Source organism: Solea senegalensis, linkage group LG9 (assembly GCF_019176455.1).
Source record: "Solea senegalensis isolate Sse05_10M linkage group LG9, IFAPA_SoseM_1, whole genome shotgun sequence".
Taxonomy (NCBI): domain Eukaryota; kingdom Metazoa; phylum Chordata; class Actinopteri; order Pleuronectiformes; family Soleidae; genus Solea; species Solea senegalensis.
In genome coordinates, this window is record NC_058029.1 from 13,632,194 (window position 1) to 13,656,559 (window position 24,366).

At 38.8% G+C, this 24,366-nt stretch overlaps 1 protein-coding gene across 8 annotated transcripts in view; it reads right to left on the reverse strand.

Annotated features, from left to right (window-relative positions):
• Nucleotides 1–24,366, reverse strand: part of ulk4 (unc-51 like kinase 4) — a 75,305-nt gene that overhangs the window by 38,161 nt on the left and 12,778 nt on the right. For all 8 annotated transcript variants that reach the window (XR_006361060.1, XM_044034759.1, XM_044034758.1 and 5 more), the window contains 10 exons: nt 24,005–24,112; nt 21,471–21,554; nt 13,630–13,791; nt 12,365–12,550; nt 10,150–10,277; nt 3,265–3,398; nt 2,908–3,029; nt 2,618–2,674; nt 2,453–2,504; nt 911–1,005 (listed from right to left, as the gene is read on the reverse strand). Coding sequence is in view for 7 of the 8 variants with exons in the window: in XM_044034759.1 (XP_043890694.1) it covers nt 911–1,005; nt 2,453–2,504; nt 2,618–2,674; nt 2,908–3,029; nt 3,265–3,398; nt 10,150–10,277; nt 12,365–12,550; nt 13,630–13,791; nt 21,471–21,554; nt 24,005–24,112 (1,128 nt within the window). In the remaining variant the exon portion in view is untranslated. The remainder of the gene's footprint in view (nt 1–910; nt 1,006–2,452; nt 2,505–2,617; nt 2,675–2,907; nt 3,030–3,264; nt 3,399–10,149; nt 10,278–12,364; nt 12,551–13,629; nt 13,792–21,470; nt 21,555–24,004; nt 24,113–24,366) is intronic.

Here is a 24,366-nt window from a genome sequence, read left to right on the forward strand (position 1 = left end):
TTCACTCTCTTACATAGTCTTTTGGCCAACTCTCCAGTGGTCCAAAATAGTTTTTCCAATCTCCCTAACTGCAACAGAATATCAATCATTTGACAAAAGTAATAACATGTTATCTTATCTGTGCTTTCACAGGACTAGAAGAGGAGCAATATTGTTATGTACTTGTTATCTTACCTATTTTGGTTAACAGGTGGTCTGAAATTAAACATCTTTTGTTGGTCAGCAGAACTTGTGTACACTATTAATAGACAATGCATAGAACTTAACTGTATTGCCTGTAGATAACACACAGACAGGCAAAACTTCTACTGCAAACTTTACTACGACGGACACAGACGTAAACTAACTTAAACATGAGTAGGTCTCATCCAGCAGGCAATAAAAGCTAATCTGAGCTGGCTGATGGTAATTAAAGTGTCTTCCTGTGTTATTGACTCACAATAGCAGCAGGACTATTCTTTGCTCCTTTCCTCTATTGCCAATTTCTCATCTTTTCCTTCCCTCAATCCTGTCTGCTTCCTGCTGCTCTCCACTTCCATACGTCAATAGTCATTAAACACAATCTCAGTGTTCCATCACAGAACACACACACAAAGAGAGAGAGAGAGAGAGAGAGAGAGATCTGATGAGATTCAGTTGGTTCAATAGTTTATTAGTGTGTTGCCTAATAGCCCACAGGTTGACTCGGTGTGTGCACTCGTCACAGTGAATGTTAAACTGAGCACCACTTTATGATATTGACATTGTAGGTATTCATGGAGACATTCTAAAATTAACCTGATCTTTTTTAATAGCCTTCACCAAGCAATGAGTCATCAGATAAACTACAATAAAGCTACAACAGACAGACAGACAATATTGAGTTTGCTTAGGGGAGACAGGCTGGATATTTGCTTGCGTGCATACTTACAGCATTATGATGTGGGGTGATGACAGCCTGATGCTGACTCAGGACTTTCACAATGGACAGACTTGTCCTGATCAGCTCCTCACATACTGCTGCACCTAGAAGGGAATCAAAACAAGAAACAGCTCCTTAATAAAAATGGAGGATGACACCCAGGTTGACCAGAAACTAAATACCCTGCATCAATCTCTGGATGTGTTGCATTTTATAGTTAGGGATGAGCCGACACAATACACAGAGTTTTTAAGAAAAAAAGAAATCGAAGGCAAGACTGAAAGGGAGCAGCACACCCGAGCAGATGGGATGACATTGTGGACCTTTTGAAAATTTGACGTGAAAGGGGGGTATTCTGAGGCTCCCTAAGGGGGGAATTATTGTTTATAATTGTATTTACCTTAAAGTAAGCTGCAAAGAACACTGCATTTTAAGGTATTTGTAAAGATTGACAACCTTGCTTAATTAAAGTGTACATTAATGAATGTCTGCAGATCATGTAACTTGCAACGTGTAGTACAATAGGCATAACAACATTATGAACAATGCAGCGATGATGATATGTTTTCATTGTCGTGAGTCCCGGGATCCACATGTGCTGATTTGTATGGGTCCCAGGGAAATTCAATGGGTCCCCAATAAAATTATTATTTCTTTAGAAATTGTAATGTTAATCTCCTGTATGATGCTGGACAGGTCACATTGTATTCACAACATTTCTTTTCTGAGTCGATCTTAATTTTGGACAGGTGTGTATGCAAGTGATGTACTGTAGTCCATCGTAGCAAGTATACTGGTTACCTAGTTTAAAAACAACCCTGTATCACATAAATACTTTACTTATCACAGACTGTAGAAAGTCTGTGGCGACTCTAAGAGAGTCCTGTTATGGGTTTGTATTTCTTTTTTATAGGAACAGAATAATGGCTGGGTGCTAATGCATCAGCACAAAAGTGTTCTTAAAAGCTTAGTAGTTCAAAGTATAAACTGTATTGGACTATTTGTAGATACTTAAGGTTGTAATATCAGTATAGTAGAAAAATGTATATTAAACCATCCATATTGATAATATAGATACCCCTCAGCCATTCCAGATGCATTGGCTGATTTCCTAGTCTGAACTTGTCATCTTCTTCTTCTTCCTCGTCTTTCCTGCAGGCTGTTTCTCACCTCATCTTACACATATTAAACCTGCGTTGAGTGTGTACATCGCAAACACCTGATACTTGATTTCTTGTGGGCAATAAGGGGAATGTAAGCACTGAAAATTCTTCATGCTTCAGCCTCCCATTTCAAGCCTGGGAGAACCTATGACGGCCACAAAATTGAAAAGGACACTTCAGAGCCAGAGTTTGGTTTATCTGTTGTGACCAACTGTGGGAACATGGCTGTGTAACATGATAGACTCCATGGAGGAGACAAAAAAATGAGATAGACAAACCATAAAAATGACTAATGACGAGCAGGGATGCATTTGTTCCATTGTTCTTTGCACAGGCACCTATAGACTGAAGGGATGAATGTGTTGTCATTGTAGTAAAGGTAACTCACCCACAGCACTGGCCAGGTTTGTTTCATTGGACTCTATGGAAGAGACATAGTTCTGAGAGAAAGAGTGTCAAAATTACACATGAATTAAAAATTCTAACTTATTTACTGTGTGGTCACAAATGAAGACCCTATCTAACATTTTCAACACATTATCTATACACTTACAAGGAGCAATCCAGTTTGAGCCAGAAAGTCTTCAGTAACAACTTTAGACCGAAAAACCTGAGAGAAGACAAAGTGTCAGTCACACCAGTAAACAACAAGTGGTGATGGGATGACTAAAATGTTTTTCAATAGACACACTGAAAATATTGAATGAAATATGAAAAATATGAAATTAATTGACTTGGAAAATAGAGTGACGAGGCAGTGCTCAATTCTGATGTTAGGTACTGGTAAGTTATCTATAGTAATAATATTGAGAAGTGAAAAATGTTTGTTGCAGTCCTAAATACCTGTGATGAAATAAGTTCCAGCACTAGAGAAAGTGTGGGTAAGGTGAGTTTAAGCTGTCTGCTCTGAGCTGTAGATGGGTGTCTTCTCCCAATCACGTCTCTCAATGCACCTAAGACATCACCTATAAAGAGCACAGAGGTCAAGGTAAGATGAGAGAGGATGAAAGTGAGATCATTTTAAACATGATTTGACAGTTTTCTTTACTGTTTCCCACCACTGCTGAAATAATAAGATTTAAGATTTTCTATGAATGGTCTTACAGGATCACAAAATATATATAGGTTCTACCATGTAGAGGGGTATTTGTTCTCTTGCTTTTGCGCTCCTTGTGTGCACGAGTGTTATTGTGTCTTTACCCAGTATGAGTGGTGCAGTGCTACACAGATGTCCAATCAGTAAGTCCAGACACTGAGACAGGTATCCTGACTGGCTGGGGTTTGCTTTGAGAGGTGTGGCCCTGCACAGGTCTCTCTCTAGGTACATGACAATTCTAAAGAGAAAGAGACAAATGTGTATTACAAGACATTAAAAAGAAAAAGTTAGTTATTTTAAGATCTGTATGTGGACGTATTACCAATGAGTCAATGTTTCAAAAATGTCAGATGTTTTCAGACTGGCTGCTTTTGGTGTTTCATTACATTACGCTCTAATTAGTGTCAGTTTAAAGCTGCAGTGCATACAATTATGCTGCTTGTTTTTGTTATTCCACCTCCGTATATTCTTTGTGAACAGAAATGACATAACATTATTTGTATGCTGCATCCTTTGGTGCTGTCAAGCTTAAGTAATGAGACCTGATTGAGGGAGCATTTGTGTGTATACAGCTGCAGTGCCTGGACGGGTGGGGAAAAGAAGCACTTATCCTGTCAACTGCTGAATGTTTTTTCCTTCCTGAGAGTGGATTGAATTCAGGCAGCTCAGGACTGTAGACAAATGTATCCATACATTTAGGATGTGTTGGGAAGATTCAGACCTGTACTTATCATCACTGAGGAAGGATGTTAATACCACGTCTGCACAGAGTCACTGTGGTGCTGGAAGTTTAATCCTCAAAGCAGCGTGAATATTTGTACACAATGTCATCACAAAATGATACTATTTACATTAATGTGTTGAATTTAGTGTTGACATAACCCTCAAACACAATGTATGTTTTTATAAATAAAAAAGTCTAACTTTCCATCAACTGTGCAAATATGTGTGTTGTTATCCAGTCTGCCTCTCTACCCAGCTCTATGCTTGCATGCTGTCTGCTTATTTGTATCTCTGCTTGAGATCCTCTGTTAGTCTTGCAGCCATCTTTCCAGATTGCTAAATAAAGAGAGAAATTTACCACCTCTCTGTCAGTCACTATGGGAGCTTTACAAAGTACTTACACCCACCTGACCTACACGTGGCCCATTCTGTATGTGTGTGACTGCAAGACTGTGTCTGTTGAGAGTCATCTCACTCCACTCCCAATGGCAATCCTGACACTTCCTCAGTAAGCCCTGCATAGGTCTATCTTATACAGGCAAAAACACAAACACACACACATTTTCACACCACTGAGGAGCTAATTAAACAGCGTGCCTGGGTGAAAGCAGGACTGAGAGAAAGATGTGTGTCTGTGTGTGTGTGGTTGAGTCAGGCAGTGTGCTCGGTGGGAGAGAGACAGGCGGGTCAAATCTGACAGCTCTAACACAGTGAACAGAGGGAGAGCAAGTGAGAGGAGAGAGATAGAGAGAAAATACTTTCGTGTAAGAGTGAAAGACAGACAGACAGAGATAATGAGATGAAGAGAAAGTGAAGATTAAAAACTACTTTATTATGCAGACTTACAGTTGTGCTCATAAGTTTACATACCCTGGGAGAATTTATGATTTCTTGGCCATTCTTCAGCGAATATGAATGATAACACAAAAACCTTTCTTCCACTCATGGTTAAAGGTTGGGTGAAGCTATTTATTGCCAAACAAATGTGTTTACTCTTTTTAAATCAAAATGACAAAAGAAAGTACCCAAATGACCCTGATCAAAAGTTTACATACCCCAGTTGTTAATACCATGTATTGCCCCCTTTAACATCAATGATAGCTTGAAGTCTTTTGTGGTAGTTGTGGATAAGGTTCTTTATTTTCTCAGATGGCAAAGCTGCCCATTCTTCTTGGCAAAAAGCCTCCAGTTCCTGTAAGTTCTTGGGCTGTCTTGCATGAACTGCACGTTTGAGATCTCAATGATATTGAGGTCAGGAGATTGAGATGGCCACTCCACAATTTTTCAGAGAGTCCTGTATTTCAAGCTGAAGTTATTTGTGGATTTTTCTTTGCATCTCGAACAATTTTCCTGGCAGTTGTGGCTGAAATCTTTGCTGGTCTACCGGTTTGGTTTCCACTTCTTAATCAGCGTTTGAACACTGCTGATTGGCACTCTCAATTCCTTGGATATCTTTCTATACCCCTTTTCTGTTTTATGCCGTTCAATTACCCTTTCTCGCAGATCCTTTGACAATTCCTTTGCTTTCCCCATGACTAAGAATCCTGAAACATGGATGAAAGATGCAATGGTCTGTCAGAAGCCCAGAAACTCACTGATCTTTTATACACACACTAATTACAACCAAACAGGTCACAGGAAAAGATGGGAACCTTGATTAGCCATTCAAACCTGTTTGTGTCAACTTTTGTGCATGTTATCAGGTCAAAGTCACTGGGGTATGTAAACTTTTGATCAGGGTCATTTGGGTACTTTCTTTTGTCATTTTGATTTAAAAAGAGTAAACACAGTTGTTTGCCAATAAATAGCTTCACCCAACCATTAACCATGAGTGGAAGAAAGGTTTTTGTGTTATTATTCATATTCTCTGAAGAATGGCCAATAAATCATAAATTCTCCCAGGGTATGTAAACTTATGAGCACAACTGTATGTGTAAATTGAGGGTGTGTTCTGTTTTATCCTCCCATCTACATATGAGAATGCAAAATTAATTACTAAATTCTAGCATATGATGCACTGGCATGAGGCAGTCGCTCAGGTTGAGAAATAGGTTCTTATCAAAAAAATGCTAAATGAGGTAGTCCTGCTAATGAGTGCCCATTTTCAGCCAGAGACCATTTCTGGGTCACACTTCGAGAAGATATGGCGCAATATGTATGTCAGTCATCAGTCATCATCTAACCGCTTTATCCTCCACCAGAGGGTCGCGGGGGGTGCTGTGCCAATCTCAGCTACATCGGGCGATAGGCGGGGTACACCCTGGACAGTTCGCCAGTCCATCGCAGGGCCACACACAACTAGAGACAAACAACCATTCACTCTCACATTCACTCCTATGGTCAATTTAGAGTGTCCAATTTACCTATTCCCCACATTGCATGTTTTTGGACTGTGGGAGGAAGCCGGAGTACCCAGAGAGAACCCACGCACACACGGGGAGAACATGCAAACTCCATGCAGAAAGGCCCTTGTTCCAACCGGGGCTCGAACCCGGGTCTTCTCGCTGCAAGGCGAGAGTGCTAACCACTACACCACCGTGTGGCCCGCAATATGTATGTTGGAAGTATAATTCTTTACATTATAATTCTTTATTTATAGTGTTCAGATGGAAGGTGCACAGGAAGTAATCTACTGTAACACATTGTTCTTAAAAGGAAATAATAAAAAACACATGCTAACAGATGACTAAATCTGATTTTTACTGATCAAATCAAAAACATTTATATTGTTAGTCACACCACTAAATGCAATCAAAAAACAACCAATGTATTTTAATTATTTTCAGCTGAGACAAGGTCACTTTATTACTTTTAAGCACCACACTCAAAGCAAGTTAATTATACATAATGACATCTTGAAGGTCATTTTTTTCAGGGTTTTTTTTTTTCAGAATTGTGTGGACAAAGGTAATAAAATCTTTTAAGACTGTCGATGTATTTTTGGTGATTTCAAATAATTAGGAAAACTGCTGGCGGTGTCACCAAACCCTGTTCAAATTAACCTTACCCATGCTCTTTTAATTGAAATTTAATCTGTCTGGAGTGCAATTTAAGACAGCATTTGTGGAAAAGGAGGAAAATAGTCTGAGACAGAGAAAGAGCTTCAAGCATTTCTTTGAAAAGAAAAACTTAGAGAAAAAAGACAGAAGGAATGAAGGGAGAGAGGGAGAGTAGAGACAGTTATAATAATCCATATGTCAGTAATCTAGGGCATCTGTTTCAAACTGAAAAACCAAGTGGTCATAAATTAACAGGGGAACTGGGTGTATGTATGTATATGTACATATATATATTCTGTATAGAGATCATGAATATGCATCTGAACATATGAGCAATGCAACAACCACAGCTGCACTGCAAGTTAGAGTGGGGTGAAACACAGGACAACTAGCTCTGATGAAGTGTCTGAAGTTCCACTAATGCTACAACATGAAGCATTATAGACTGAATGTCCAGGGTATGTACATTTATATTACAATTCCCACAGCTGCTGTGCTAGTTATCACAGAGGTCACACAAAGCATGTGTCTTGCCAACAACAGGCAGCATTCTTATAAAGAATGTCCCCCGTCTAAAAGCAGGCTGCTTTAAATAACACAAAACTCTACTGAGTGTAATTTCTCCTTAAAGATGAATCACTTCATGGTTAACCTTAGCCTGCAAATTGTGTTTATTGGTTTAATTAGGTAGTGTGTAAGGGCCCTATTGAGTTACTATTATTATCAAATATATATTTGACTAAGCAAAGGGATGGGTAATACATCAATATTAGAACATGAAGATATTGTCTGAGATTTGTCCTAGGATATTTTAAGGACTAAATAACTTATCAATTATCAGGACAATAATCAAACAGATGAATCTATTATGAAAATACTTGTTAGCTGCAGCACTAATCTATGATATTAACTATTCAGAGTAAAAGATTAATATAAAAGGACATATGAAATATCAGTTAACAATTCCTTTTTTAATTTTAACCCTGATTATTTGTGATACAGCAGAATATGGGCATTGTTTCTTAAGTATGTAAATACACTGTTCTGTGAGAAGCACAAAGAAAACAAAAACTTTTTATGAAAAGCCTGTGTCCATCTTTATATCTAGATATGTTGAGAACTTGAGATACATAGCGTATAGCAGGGTGTTATAAAATATCCAGCATTTGTAAGCAGTATTTCCCAGCCCTAAATCAGCACAACGTGTAATATGTTCAACATGTTTTGTTGTAATTAAAAAAGACACACATTTCTTTCTGGCCACTTAAAACTGTCATCCTTGAATGTGCCCCAGAGTAAGTAAATCTGAAATACAGGAACTGCACTTGATACATGCCTGGTCGGAAATGATCTGCTGCTGTGGCTCAGTGTAGGTGAGGGGTCGACTAAGTCATTAATGTGAATGTAGTCTAACTGGGAATCCTCATTAAAAGTGAGAGATGTGAGCACTACTGATGCTTTTGGTAGAGTCAGTCCACCCAACGACACTGACCATTTGGCCTTCTCTTTGGTCAGAGCCGGCTTCCTGTCAGCAGCTCCCCAGTGCGATGAAAATACAGCAGCCAGCCTCACTGGCTGATGGATAACAGCGATTTAACCGAGGCGAATCTGTAAATTTGACTGCACTGACACAAGAAAGCTCATAATGACCGTCAATACAAATACTACTGAAAAGCTTACTGCATATTGTGTGCTTTGAGAGATGTCTGTGGAGATTACGTTTGCCAGCATGCCAAGGAAAAAAAACAACAATCGGTTATGTTAGCAGTTTTCTGCTGAGTGTGCCATCTCTTCTCCTCTGCAATCAATAAGTCATAGCTCGCCACTATGAATGACTCTGGGACTCTTGGCTTGGCTGGAACCACATACTGTGTAATTTCTTTAAAGTATATAAAATATCTAAAAACTATGAAACTTTGTTTCCTACTTCATTAATAATGTAGTTAATTGGTCCCAACTCACTTCAAATCCATAGAAAACCATATTTCTATTCAATTCATTAGATTTCAGTTGTCTTTTAAGGACATAACCCGTTTTACACATCTCTGCCAAAACTTCTGGAGTAAACCTCTTATGAAACGTCAGATTAAGGAAGGAAAATATATTCCAAACTATTAGATAGTGTGCTGTCTTTTCTGTTATCAGTTTACAACTACTCACTGCCAATCAAGTCGAGATAAGCTGAGACAATGCTCAGCAGACCAGATTGGATATAAGAAAAAGAAAAGGCAAAAACCGGTGTGATCCACAAACACTAAATATGGCGTGAATTCTTCACTACACACAGGCAACACGCTTTAAAGGTTCTGATATCAGTACTGTATTAGACAAAGGAAACCATTCCTATAAACAAGACAACAATTCCCATGATCCCACATTGCGTCCCAACATCATCAGACTAGGTCCTTTGAGAAACCCCTAGCAGCAGAAATGACATACAGTACATTCACAATGAATAACACAAATTATGGGTTTGGCCCACCAAGCTCTACAGAGGGAATTTAATTGTTGGGAAGACAACACACACTGAAAGCTGCAGCTAAATAATTAAAGGAGAAATCCCACCCTGGTATGGAATTCACAAATGCTATGTATTTGTTCTCCAATAGTTCACTCGATGTGTGAACATGGGCAACTACATTCCGGAGAAACTAATTAACCAGTGGTTTGACAGACTGACTGGAGTTATGAGAAGGCTTCACTGGTCCAAATCTCAAAACAGTCAGGCAGAAAGAGGGCACACTGAGCTATATGGTAAGATAACAGTAAAAAAGAGACATCACCCTCACCCTCGGTGTCCTTATGTTATGTACTGCGTTCGAAATAGATGAAAACTGACAATGTATGTTTTTTTTATGATTACTGATCATTATTGAGTTATTTATTATTATTAATTTACTGTGTTTAACATATTATACATTATATATTCATATTGCAACACATTAATATTATTAATTAAAATTAAATGACAGACAGGACGGCTCAAACACTGGATTCTTGCAGAACATCTGACTGTGCAGACCAAATACATATTAGGAGCACACAGACAGAACTTGATGATTACCATACCAATAACTTTTATATAAACTGTTACGTAACCCTTAGAGCTGTTTGTAAAGACTTAAGACAGGAAATGAAACCAAGTGAACAAATGAGAGCTAAAATAAAACAAATGTGGCAGAGAACAAAGCATGTTATTAATATGTCTTTCACTTTCACCTGCCTGAGTGTGTGACGGCATGTCTGTGTGCATTAGTGTGTATTCACCTGTGTTGACAGCAGTACAGCAATATCTGTGAGTTGTCCTGTATTAGTAGCAGCAGTAGCAGTATTGCTTTGGCTCTTGTTACTTTGGATGGACTCTCAAGACAGTGCAGCACCTTCAACACCAAGTCCTACAAGACACAAACACAAATTAATCAAGTCAGTCTTCCTGAATGTATGTGGATCACAGACAGAAAAACATTGCAAAGTAAAGCCAGGTTGAAATTGGACTCAGGGATTTGATGCCAATATCAATTTTAGTGACTAAAATGATCCAGTACTGACAAAAATTAGATTCTTGTATTCTTCCTTTTTCTGAATCTCTGTTAACAAAAGGTCATATTAGATTAGACGCCAATACTGATATATCTGTGATTGGTTCATTTCTGTTCCATCAGCCAACTGATAAATCACGCTCAACTGCAAAGTAATGCTTAAATGTTTACATATGAGGCAAGAAGGATTAGAAAGATAAGAAGAGAAAACGGTTTTCACTGTACAGTTATGTGTTTATCTTATTAAAAATATTTTGACTGTATTTTGTCTGAATAAAGTATGCAATTAAAGCATTCAACGTAATAATTTCTTTAAGATAAAAAACATAATTTTCTGAAAATATGGAAAAACTATCAGGACAAAAACTTAATCAGCTCAGACTCATTATTACACAAACATGCAGCTGGCAGACATACACTCTGGCTGTAACTGGTTGGAGTGAATGTGAGACTGGCCAGCAGACATTACCATTATCACCAACACCATACACCACAGACGGTGTGTGTCCATCCATGTGTGACTTTGTGAGGGAGTGTGCATATGTGTGTGTTTCTATGGCGTGACACACCATGTTAATTAATTTCAAAGCCCGGTACTGTGTGTGTCTAGCTGATAAGTCCCTCCCCACTACCCATAATGCTTTGCTGAAGTAGAAGGCTGCAGTGCTTTCATTCAGGCAATTAGCCCAAATACTGACACACTCTACAAAACAGTGTGTGTGTGTGTCCGCACATGCACACACATTAACAGACAGAGTTTTGTGTAAACAAACTCTTGGACTGCCTGTCTTTGTGCCTAGGAGAGAGGGGGTGAGTGTGGGTTGAGGGGGAGAATGCATATCAGTGTATAATTAGAGTAGAGTTAAAGAAATATGTCTGTATTCTGGTGTTAAATTGGAAATGTTCAATGCAAACAAAGTCAGTTCAGTCAATTACCAATGTTCGACTCGATAGAAAAACCTTCCAATCAATTTTAGCCCTCTGCCTTACCATGATTAGCACTTCACATGCACACTGCATGGGCTGTCTTCTGAAACATTAAAAAAGTAATTCCTGACAAATTAGTTTGTGCACAGTTCAGCATCAGTTTGTGTTATGTATGGAAGAGAGAAAGAGAGAAAGAGAGCGAGAGAGAGAGATGGAGTCATGGAGTTTTTGAAACTTGGTAGTTCTGTTTGTTGTCATGATGTAGTGTCTACAGTCTTCGTTAGTAAAAATTCCAACATAAATGTTAAACAATATATCCACCAAGCCTTGCTCTGCACCGATGTCGCCACCAGATCTATAAAATGTGTCTGTAGCAGTACAAGAGAAATGTATAACTTTTAAACATAAACAAATGTCAGCTACATTCAAACCATTGTCAAATGAGTTCACGCAATGCTGATTAGGCCTAACAGCTCCACATGACTCTCTATTTTTCTCAATATAGCAAGAGTTTAGTTTGGTATCTGTGGTAACATTACTGCACAGCTAAACCTGGACAAAAATAAACCTGGATGTTCACTTCATAATCATATTTTAATTAAATCACGATTTTGGCTTCTCGCATAATTGAAAATCCATATTCTGCCAACAAAACGCAAAGACAATCAAGCGCTCCCTAAACAACTGCTTGCATTTGCCAAACATAGTTAATGCTGTTCACTGCACCACACAGCTCCAAGTTTCCTAGATGCAGTCTGAAAAAATAATGGTACCAAAGCACCGTAGAAAAAAAAAAGAGCCGTCTCTATGTGTGTGTGTGTGGAAGAGAGGAGGGGCAAAGAGGTCGGGGGTAGAAGCTGCCATGCTCTTGTAAAAGAAGCTATACACTAGAGCTGTAAAACAATGGGATTATATGCATCTGGCTTTCTTCTGCGCGTTGAAATGCTTGGGTTTTTCATTTTTACATACACTCTTTTATATGTTCTTAGCAGGTATGAAAGATATTATTCACATACCTTGGTCTGTGTGAAGTGATGAGTTTGAATGCGTGAAGTAACTAAGGCAGTGGCTATAGCAGTGAGCAAGTGCTGCTGGACCCTGGCCCCTGCTCCACCCACACCCTCCAAGATGGCCGCAGGGCCACATGTGTCAATCACTGCCAAGAAGACTGCAGGGACCACACGGGTTAGCCTAGAAAGAGACTGGAGACATAAAGACAGAGAGATATATATATATACACATGCATGCACACACAGGTAGTGAGGATTGTGTGTTTCCCCCTTGTTGTACATGACTTTGCTGAAGTTAAGCTGTTAATAACTTGCAAAAAGGAGCAATTTCCAAAAAGACAATATGGAGCAGTAAATCTTTGTAATTCTACCTATTGCATGATTTACAAATGAATTATACTCAACAATTCCAACAATTGAATTGTCTTTGATAATTTAATTAATACACATAGAAATCTTTGAAATATTTGGGTAAAGCAAAGTTGACAGCTTTGCATTGAGTCACTATTTGTCCTTTTTAGAAATGAATTTATTTTCATTATCTGAAGTTGGTCAGAAGAGTTTTTCATTAGCGGTCACAAAATATAAACTTTTAGCTTTCAGATTTAACTGTCCATTATCCATGTGTAACTGTACTGCCATATTTTTGCTGTCCGTGTGTGTGACTCCTACGCCCCAAACTCTCCAAACAGTGAAGGATGTGCTCATTCACATAAATTCACCTCCAAGCTGCTGTTCTCATATCATTGAGGTACAATGCAATGTGGAAAAGCATCAGACTGAACAGAAAAAAGAAATTTCAAACAAATTCAGAAAAATTTCAGGACATTGTTACTGCAGCAGATGTTGACAAACTGATCTTTTCGAGTGTTTGCAGAGGAACCTGACAAATAAAGCCATTATAGCCTGAATTCATGTCGCACTCTATGTTGTGAATAATGCAGAATTGCATTAGCAAGAATTTAGTTTGTTTATTTTGGAAAGAAAACAAGAACAAAATTGCAGTTGATGTTTGTATTGATATAATATATATAATTTGCAGCTATACCGAAGGTATTTTTCACTTTTTATTTCATATATGAATCATATATCATCATCAAAACTTGTTTTCTTTTGTCTCTCTAATGTGCAGCAAAAACCAAACAAAAGCCATGACTGAGTCGTGGCCCTGCTGAACCATTGCACCCATATTACATATTCCGTCACAGATACTTCAGTAGATGACTGTGTGAGTAAGTGGGTGTTTTTGTTTTGCTTGTGTATGAACTAACCGAGACGGCAGTGACCCTGACGGCCTCCACAGTGGAGTGAGTGAACAGGAACCACAGGGCGGAGCCCATCTCTGATGTAAACAGGTGGTGGGATGACACAGAAACGATGGTTGAGAGGTTCTCTATGGTATGTGCAACCATGTGATGAACTACGGGGTCGTCCTGTAAGACAGTCACACAAACATATTTAGATCATTTATCTTCACTATGGCAGAGTAACCATAAATAATTGTGATGAGTACTGAATGAAATATTTTAAGTTAATATTGACAAACTCTAAGATTGAGAAGCATCTTTATACACAGAAATAAATGCGTGCTGTCTGCCCACATGGAATCATATTGATGCAATGTAAAGTACATTATGACTTTGACTCCAGTGCCCCTTCATAGTCTAGTGACCCTTCTTAGCATAGAAGAGCAAAGAATAACCGAATAACCAGTGGGAACATTAAGAAACATGCATAGAGGCAATGTAGACATAGACACTTCTGTACTACAGGATATGCTGAAAAGCCTCTAGGGTGCAAACAAAAGCCCCATGGCAACTACTTAATATTTGAACGGCCAAGTGGTGGGTGTCTTTAATATGTAAATAAATACTACGGTGTAAGTGTGAACAAACATGTATCCTAACACCAGAGCCCATCCAATTGCTCTGTGTACAAAATGTTTTCTTGTTGTTGTTTATAATTTAATAGTGCCATGTGCAGTAACATATCCTCTGGTTCATTAAGTTACAAAATCAAAGCTCAGTAACTGAAACAGCAATGGGCACAAATGAACATAGAACGTATGCAATCACAAACACAATCACAACTAGATTGGTTTGTCAGTGTCACCTCCACACAAGAACGGGGGGAGGTTGCGTGTCAGTATGTGTGAGCATGGATGAGTTAGTGTGAAACTGTTGTGTGTGTGTGTGTGTGTGTGTGTGTATATATGCTTATATTGCATGTATCCACACACCTTTCCCTCAGTAGAGAATAGTTGTTTGTGTTCAGACAATGGAGCCAGACTAATGAAATCTCTGTGGCTGAGGAAATTAGTTTTTTTTCCAGGAAAGTCATTGTGAAGAGAGACAGGAAGTGGAACAGAAGTGATTGCCTCTGTCAGGTTATTGTTCGTGTTTCACTATGTTACATCACTTAGACTCTACACTCCCTAGATTTAATGTAATATAATAGAGCCTTTTTATAAACCTCAACTAATGATATTTTGTGGTAACAGTTCATAACAGCATCTTAAACAAATATCCCATGGTGGCAGTTTATCAGGGACCAGGTGACAGAATGTGGCATAATTTAAGAATTTCACACTGCGCTGGGCAATAGCATACACAGGACACAAAACTTTAAGAAATGAAACTGAAAAAGTACAGAATCTAACATTTATTTTTGTAATACAACAAATAGCTTGAATTGTGATCTATACTAGACCCAAGCAATACCTCTCCCCTAGACTGTGCATTTTAAATGGCCCTTCTTCTAATTCTTGCTCTCCCTTTTTCTTAAAACGTTCCACACTGTTGCAGTATAATTCAGTTCACGTACAGTTGGTGAGGATTATGTGGATTAGGCTGAATAGTTTGAAAAGTTTCTATAGATAATGATTAGAAACACTTCTGCTATGAGGTGATGTGGCCAGAAAGTTGTTATAGCAGGCATTAATTCAAACTGACCACAAAGTTGACATGGCTGACTCTCAGGTCCTTTGCTTTTTTCACTTTCTCTTTCACAAAAACAGTTACATCAATCACTGCCTAGATATGCACTATTCCAAAACAGTAAGATAAAGGCTTTCCTATCCAGTAGAAACCTGGTGTCCTGACCAAAGTGATTGAAGTGGTTTTAGGTCTGTAAAAACACAATCCATCAATGGTCGCGCTGTAATGCACAGTTATTTAACATTTAACAGAATTTAAAGACACGTCTTTTGCAACCACAGGGGAACTCTAATCATAACGGATGGCTTAAATAACCTGCCAATTAATCCAACAACATCACATAATGTATTCAACACCGACTACGTAGCACATCAACATAATGAATCCTCTGGCACCCCTCTGGGAAGCAGTACAATGGTCTGTTCCAGCATTCCCTAGGCTGTGCGGGCCAGCTCACTAATGAGCCCACGGGGGAGCACCCACTGGCTGTGTATTTAATAGACTGTAGCCCTGCCAGGAACTACATAGAGAAAAAAGAGAAAGGGGAGACTGAAGGAGAGAGAGAGCGAGAGAGAGCGAGAGAGAGGGAGAGGGAGAGGGAGAGAGAGAGAGAGAGAGAGAGAGAGAGAGAGCTCCCCTTACATGTGGTGAGAGACAAGTAGTCCATGCAAAAAACTCCATCATTATGATGCAGAGAGAGAAATGCAGGAGACAGAGGAAAGAGTAAGTTATTCTCATTATAATTTCTCTGGGTGGGAGAAACAAGTTCTCACGCTCATTATATTATACTCAGTGTCCTACTTGAACCTCACATCTGCAGAAAGCCGACTTTAAAGAAATTTTATTTTATTTTTGCTGCAATGGCTTCCCCAATATTTTGGCTACAAGGTCATGTGAGATGTTATTTTCTTAACACACATGGCTAATCCAAGTTGGTGTGTAAATCCATAATTTAACCTGACGCCATGGAAATGACATAATCACAGTTTTGTCTTTCCTTCCCCATGCCACAACTTCTAGCATGAGCTGATGATGACAGGAAAGAGAATAGTTAGGTGTTTGGTTTTAAACATGGTATCGCTTTGGTAAGTTAGGCTCACCAGTGTCGATCCATTCTGTTGAAAGAGTGAACCACAATGCAGCCATTAGCTAACTAGATATTTGACTTAAAACTAAGACTAAAAACCATTAAAAGAAAAGTCAATAAAAACTTTAAACTGGAAAATGATGGCATGGATGTTTAAAACATGTCCCAACCTGTCTGAATCATTTTACTGGAATCACACCCTGAAGCTAGTACAGTGGCTCATTAAGGCTATTTGTTTCCAGCATATGAACAGTATGTTTGGTAAAACCGTATCGAGCTAACTCTCTAATGTCAGGACATATGGTGAGGTTTAGGATGTTTGATCAAAAAACGTGAATAGTTATTGAACTAGTTATTGAAACTGTTCCCTTGGTCTTTTTTCCTTTGCATTCTACATTTAAAAAATATACAGTATATATTTATTAACATAGTTAATTAGTTGTGTCAAAGGTAAAAAAAAATCTAAATAAATACATAACCTTTAGAAGTCTTGAGTATGAAGTTTAGTTTGTGAGATTGCTGTTGTTGATCTCTGTCTCTGCAGTTTTCAATTAAGATTTCCTAAAATTTAATTTGGCAATTTTTAAAATCATGTAGCTCCCTTTACGTTGTCCCATTGATTTATCCAGTTTAAACAAGATTTCCATTATTTTCGTCAGGTTTCAACAGGATGTACTGGCTCACTGACAATTGTGACAATTAAAGTCTCCCTTATTTTACAGCTTAGAGTTGACAGAAATGATTTAGGCAACTTTGAACCTCAAGCTAAAAAAAAAAAATGGGAAAAAACCTTTGTTTTCAGATGAAAAGAGTTTAAAGCTTGGCGGCTATGGAAAAATAAAATCCAATCTTCAAGTGCTGATCAGTAGATGAGTTTTATATCCCAACATGTTTGCACCTGGCCTCTGAGTCTCAAATAGAAAGAGATATACATCAACAAAAACTACATCACATGAAGTGACACAGGATTTTTGTGTATGTCTGTGTGTGCACAAGTGTGTGTGTTCACATGTCTGATGTGGTTTTCCTCTGTAATTGAAGTCCTTTAGAAGCCAGCGCACCTGGTTTTGAATGAGCCCCTATGGCAGAAACAGGCACTCATCTATCAGCCTCACACAGCACATCTAACACCACTAATAACCACACTCAAAGGGAGAGACAGACAGTCTGATTAACCGGCTAACAGGCAGACAGTGAGGCGTGACGAAAGAGGAAGAGATGTGGACAAAACAACAGAAAGAGCAACAAGTACAGGTTCAAAAAGACACAGAGCGACGAAAGAGCAGCAGAGAGATGAAAACTTGTGCAGTAACATGCCAACTAGCAAACAAAACAAGGACACAACCCAGGAAATAGAGCTGCAGGGAGTCAAATGCAGTACAGAATACAATCTGATGGGATGCAAAAACCCACACATGCAGTGTGTTGTCAACTTCCCCTCGATTTTCGGTGCATAAACACTGTGTCACTAATTTATTTTAAAAACGTGTAAATCAGTATTCAATCAATAACATGTTTACTTATTTTATTATATTATACAACCGCTTGCACTTGGACAATGCATATGTGTGTGTGCGTGTGTGTGTGTGAAGTGGTCACATCCTACATTAGAGACACAAGGCTAGGACCCATGACTGTTTAGACAGCGTCCCTCTCTGTTCTCCATTCCTTTGTGGAAGATAGTGATAAATCATTAATAGGCTCACCGCTGGTGGTGTGTGTGTGTACGTACTTATATTTGTTACCTCTTAAGGACCTTTATGGCATAAAAACTGACTGACCGGACAAGTAGTCTTCATGGGTATCAACACCGGGTCTAATGAGGCCGAATCTCATTTCTGAGGAACTGCTTAATTTAGATTAGCTAAGATTAGAAAGGTATTTTAAATTCAAGTTTAGGAACATGCAGTGTTCCGATTAGAATAGCTGCACAAACCTGTGTGTGTGTAGGGGATTTCTACCTTCTGCCCCTTGGCTTATAACACTGTAATACTGGTCACGCCTCTTTTTCCGGCACGCACACACACACACACACGCAATTTTTTTCTTCATCGGCAGCAGAAGCATCATCTTGTTCATGCTCATAAATAATTTCCTGCAGCTCAAGTCTGGCCTGGAAACCTGTCTTTCACACCATGCCATTCAATCCCCCCTCCAACTCTGACCCCCCCTCAAAAAGAAAAAACTTCCTCCCCTCTCTCTCTGTCTCCCTTGCTGTCACTCTATGCCTTCCCCCACTATCCCCTCTCCACTGGTAAAGCCACAATGCTCTGTTTGGCTATGTGCCCACCCCAACCCCCTCATTCTCCACCCCAAACCCTCCAGTCGACCCTTCTTCTAGTGCAATGATCTCCATCCCTTACTCCAGTGCTTTACTTGTAAATCAGGTAAAATCTCAGCTGCAGCAGTGGGGGAAGGGGCTGGGGCGATCCAGCAGGTCAGAAATTGCATCAAAACCACACTGCCTGGAGCGCATTAGACAAGGTCCTGGCACTGTATCTCAATGCTGTCACGCGTTGAAAAGTGTGTGGCACTGAATTCACATTAAGCACATGGGCAGACAAACTCCTTGTCTAAACTACATGAAAAATGCATGCAAAGTAAGCCCACAGCAACTGGCACCATCTTAGCATCCCCTTAACTGTGTATGAGTTTACAAGTGTTTACTTTTCAACTCAAGGCCAAGTGAAACCCAATAGAGACAATCAATGTTACTGAATCTTAAATGGCCCCATTTAACATCTGAATGGGCTTAGGAGAGCTAATTAGCTAAGATATTTCATTTAAAACTGCATTGAGGCCTTGACATTAAGGCTACAACTAAATAAAATATTCGCATTTAAAACAAAATAAATCTGAAAATCGTTATTAATTACTATTACTCTATTATACTCAAAACATTTGACAATTCCTTTAGAAATCAATTAATAATCGATCAATCTATTGTCATGTTAAATACCCATCATCAACAATGGATCATCATATCGACGTGTGTAATGTGAATGGTGCTGCTCTTTGTGACAAACCCACAATTATTAGCTCATATATGATTTTCAGGAAGCAGATATATGCTCAACAAATGCAACATATGCTTTTAGGATCCAACTACTGTAGTTGAGCAACGTCTGAGAAATCTGGGGCACCCATGAGGCTATTAGGTTTAAAAATCCTTTAATAATATACTGTACCTGGGCTATCAAGTCAATGTTAACAGTAAACAGCTACAAACACCAAAGCTGACCAATTATCTGTATTGGAACTGTTTTGTCATGATTATTGTTATAATTAATATAATTAATGATGGCTAATAAGAAAATGGTGACTTTTTTTCAACTGTATATCATTTCTTTCCTTGAATATTCTGCAACATTTGCCTGCATCCATATATGTATGTGTTGGGCGGGATGGTTAGGCCTTTCAAGTGTAATTTTACAATTAAATATTTTGTACTAATTCCCCTTTTTGTATATACTGTATACATATAATGTGCATATTGTAATCCGATGTTACTGACATCCTGGGAAACTAACAAAAACTGTTAAAACAAACAAGCAAAAATGCTGGTGTAAGCACTGACTCTGTTACTCTGCATCTATGAAATGTTGCACAAATATATGGCATTTGTGTGTGACGAATGATTACTTTATACTTCATTTTAGTACAACCATAAGGTTGCCGGTGGAAGCGTAGCAAACTAGGGTATCATGTTAACGGCAGAAATAATAAGCCCAGATTTAGACTATTTAGACAGCTATGTTACATTCACAGAATATATTGTTTATCTGTGCATTCACAGGGAAAAAAGCCAGTCAGAGAAAGACAGGGGGAAGAGGGAGCGAGAGAGAGAAATGGAAACTGGGAGGCAGGGTGGGTCTGAGGATGAGTGTCTGGTCCCTAAGGCTGCATGTGTGTGTGTGAGTGTGTGTTTCCACCATCCGCACTCACAGCTCAATAATGATAAATAAGTCAACCTCCTCTCTCCTCCCCTCAACCCCTCTCCCTGTCACATGCACCCCTCCTCTGTTCATCTACCCCCCACTACACTCCCAGTGGTAATGAAGCAACAGTAGGTACGAGCTGACAACTGTGCAGACCAGTTTCATCTATATTCATTCTGCTGTAGTGGGCCACCAAAGTAAGACCAGTTCTATCCCAGAGAGACAAGACAACATTCATCCATCTCCTTCTCTCCCTCTGCCTGTCCACTGCATCTATTGGTACCACAACCCACCAAAATAAATCCTCATTCAACAGTACTGGCACACCATGTAAGAACACTACAAGAACAATATTATTGTCTTATCATAGAGTATGAATGCACTGAGGGTCTAATTTCATACAAATATAGGTAAGCAAAACCTTTGTGTTTTAACTTTTAATACAGTTTTCTTCTCATGCACTTTATTTGGTTATTCATGCAAATTTGTATTGGTTTGTGGAGCGGGAGACTAGCAAAATTAGAATTCAGGGCATTGTCTAAACTACTGTGTTTCTTGACTGTGCATGTGACAAGTGGTAAAATTCAAAATAACTAACATAATAAATTATTATGTCTACAATGACTTAATGGGGAAACACTTATTGTTGAAGATGCATGAGGTCCAAACCAAAACAGAACAAGGTCAACCTCTAATGGCAAGATTTCAACACTGAAGAATTTCCTGTTCATTTCTTAACAGATTTTGAGAAACATAATTAAGTAGAAAATAGATTAGCAAGAGGGGGAGGGAAGCCATGACAAAGTAAAGAGCTACAGTTCTTATATTTATGTTTGTGCTTCTGCTCCAACTACTGTATGTGTGTATGTGTCTGGAGGGCCCTAATTGCTACTGAGGTCAGGCTGCTGAGCAGTAAAGGGTTGTATTTGATGCAGGTAAGAGTGTGTGTGTGTGTGTGTGACTGCTCTGCATGCCCTTGACTTACAGCTGGCAAACAACGCTTTAGGCCCCCACAGCTGCCTCATCATTACTGTTCACAGGGATACCCTGCCACACACTCACATACACATACTCGCAGGCACACACAGTGAGGGAGACTTAGTCACAGCTACACAAAACAGACACACGCAGACATACACAGAGACACTCACCCCTTCCCGCAGGCTCCTCATTAAGCCAGTGTAGGCGGCAGCGGGAACGAACCACAGTCCCTCTGGGGAGCCTCTCTTCTCTTCCTGATAGAGAGGCATAGGAAAGACAGGGAGAAAGGGTAAGAGGAGGGATGGGGGGGTTTTGATGGGGGCAGGGGCATTGGAGGAGTAGAGTGGGAGTGAGAGCAAGGCAGATATATAATGTGGAGGAGACACAAGTAGTGAGGAGTAAGGGAAAGGGCAAGACAGGGCCAAGTTGGGGAGGGCGGATAGGAGCCATGACATCTTGATTAGTTGGTATATCTAGGAATAAACATACTGTACTTTAAAAACAATTTCATGTGTGAGCGTAATGCATGTGTTTTTTACTTTCCTTGTTTATTAATTCATTTGAAATTCACAGTTTATAATAACAGGTAATAATTAATTAGTACTGTCCCCATTTCCATTATGGTTTTCTAGAGACATTATAAGTGGCATCTTTAGTTTGCTTCTCTTATGAAATCAGGAACTTTAAATGTCCGGTATGTAAGAATCATAGACCATATAATATATTCTTACACACACAAAAATAGGCATAGCCAACCAGGAAATGTGTTAATATCAAATAACCACTGGGCAGGGGCTGGTTTAAAAATAACTAAATTTAAATGGAAGTCTATGGAGAAACAAACCTACTTCTCACTTGATTTAGAATGTCAGTTAACATTTTCCTGATGAGTTAACGGTTTAATTCGCTAGTTAATAGTTTCATTCTAGTCTTGGGTCTTCTTCAGTAGCATGTGGTGTCAATTTTGGAAAATTGTTTTTTACTTCAGGAGCAAAATAGATGATAAATGATGGCACATATGTGTGGACGTCAATGTCAACTGGTATCGTCAATAGGAACCTGGTTGCAGGTGATGGCAAAAATGGCAACGATTAATTGTGATTCTGGAGAGAAGGGGAGCTCAGATTCCTATGGGTGATGTCACGAATGGTTGCCACTTGGTAACATCTCTAATGGCCAGAATGCAGATTTTATAAACAGACTAAAGGACTCATGCCATTCTTCATTTGCCGAGAAAACCTCTTGCTTCAAAATGAGCAATGCACACCATGGCTGGTTTGCCATTTCAGGCCGCTTCACAAACATGGTAGCACAAGACAGCAGCCTCTGTAAAGCAACTTATGGGTAGTATTTAATTTCTAATTATATGAAATCTAGAAAACAAGACACCAACCACCCATTTCATTAAGTGGAACTACAGTTTGCAATTTTTGCTCCACCAGTGTTTTGAAATATTATTTGTTTAAACTATTCCATTAGTCATCCAATCTTGATGAATGTATGTGGCATACTTTTCCTGATTAACTATGTTTGATTGTATATACTGTCATACCAGAACTGTCAGTACGTTCCCAAAAAATTATGATTATTTCAACCAATATTTTTATCTTTTTATGAAAAGTTGCTGTGTTCCATTGCTTCTGTGCAAGGCTCTAGGCTATATGTAACCTTGAGGATGAAGACAGCACTGGAGGCTATAGCTAATCGTTGTCATTGACTGGCACTGCAGAAGAAGACGGGGGGGCAAAGCATGTGATTTTATCAGGGGACACTTTAAGGTTCCATTCCAAATGATTCCTATAAAACTGTTTTCCCTGATATTAAACAGGGAAAGTGGGTCTGTTACGACAGTTGCATATTCTGTGTTTAGGTTTTAGAACTGGTTGTACTAAAGGTATGATTAACTACCACTGATGCCGTTAAGTCTCCTATTGTATATTGTGAATAAACACATAAAAAGATGGCTCAGGCAATTTAATTGGTTTTGCCCTTAAGAGTGTTTTTTGTGTATTTTTGTTCCTCCTACTTTTTTCCCACATGTACCTGCCGTGAGAGAATAGTTTGAAAAGCTTTTCATTTCAACCTTGAAAGTAGCATTCAAAGGTCTACTAACAGTGTATGGTTATTGCATTTGGAAGTTATGAATGAGATCTAACCGTGAGAATAGATGAAGCACAGCCGCTAAAGCTGACCCTGACCAAGAAATTCACCAGCAAACTGCCAACCTGCCGGTGCATCTTAAAAGATGTGGTAGCAATAAAATAACAACTTGTCAATTCCTTGAAGATGTTGGAAAAACTGAAATAAGGTATATAATAAGTCTGATGTATTGGCCCATGCAGCATGGCAGGTTGTGCTAATCATTTTCAATTAACAATAAACAAAACAAAAAAAAGCCAAACAGGATGGTGGTAGTAATTAGGGCTGCACAATATTAGGACAAATTGTGATATGCAATAATATGTTATAATGACATTTGCAACTTTCAATCTTTTAAAAATTATTCTCCTGTGACATGTAAAACTATTATTTTGTTCATTTAAAGAGCTGAATCTCAAGAGTGAGGTATGAGGGAGATGAAGAGGCACAATAAAATGAACTGTTTTAATGTGCACATCTGTTTGTCTTTAATTCTGCATTAGCTTTCTGTCTGTCTGCCTGTCTGTCTGTCTCATGATGTTGGCATATGACATGCAGTGCTTACCTGAGATGCAATTAGATAGAGGAACTGCCCAAGTGGTGGCAGCAGATAATGCTTCACTTTATGATTCCTCTGATTGTCCCTCAACAACTCCGTCATTGTCAACACAGCCTGGAAAGAGAGAAGTGAAATAAATGAAGTGAAATTTGTTGTTGCAAATCAAAAAAGATCGAGAAAATTAGGCCCTATGAAGTAATTTAATGATGTCATATATATTTATGAATCTTACATTTTTAGTTTCATTAGACATTACTACAATGGAGGAGAGTTTTCCTATTTTTCCTGCCACTCCATTTAAAAAACCTTAGTTTTGTGGGAAGACTGTAGCTGTGCAAGGTCTCACTCTACTACTGTGATGATATATA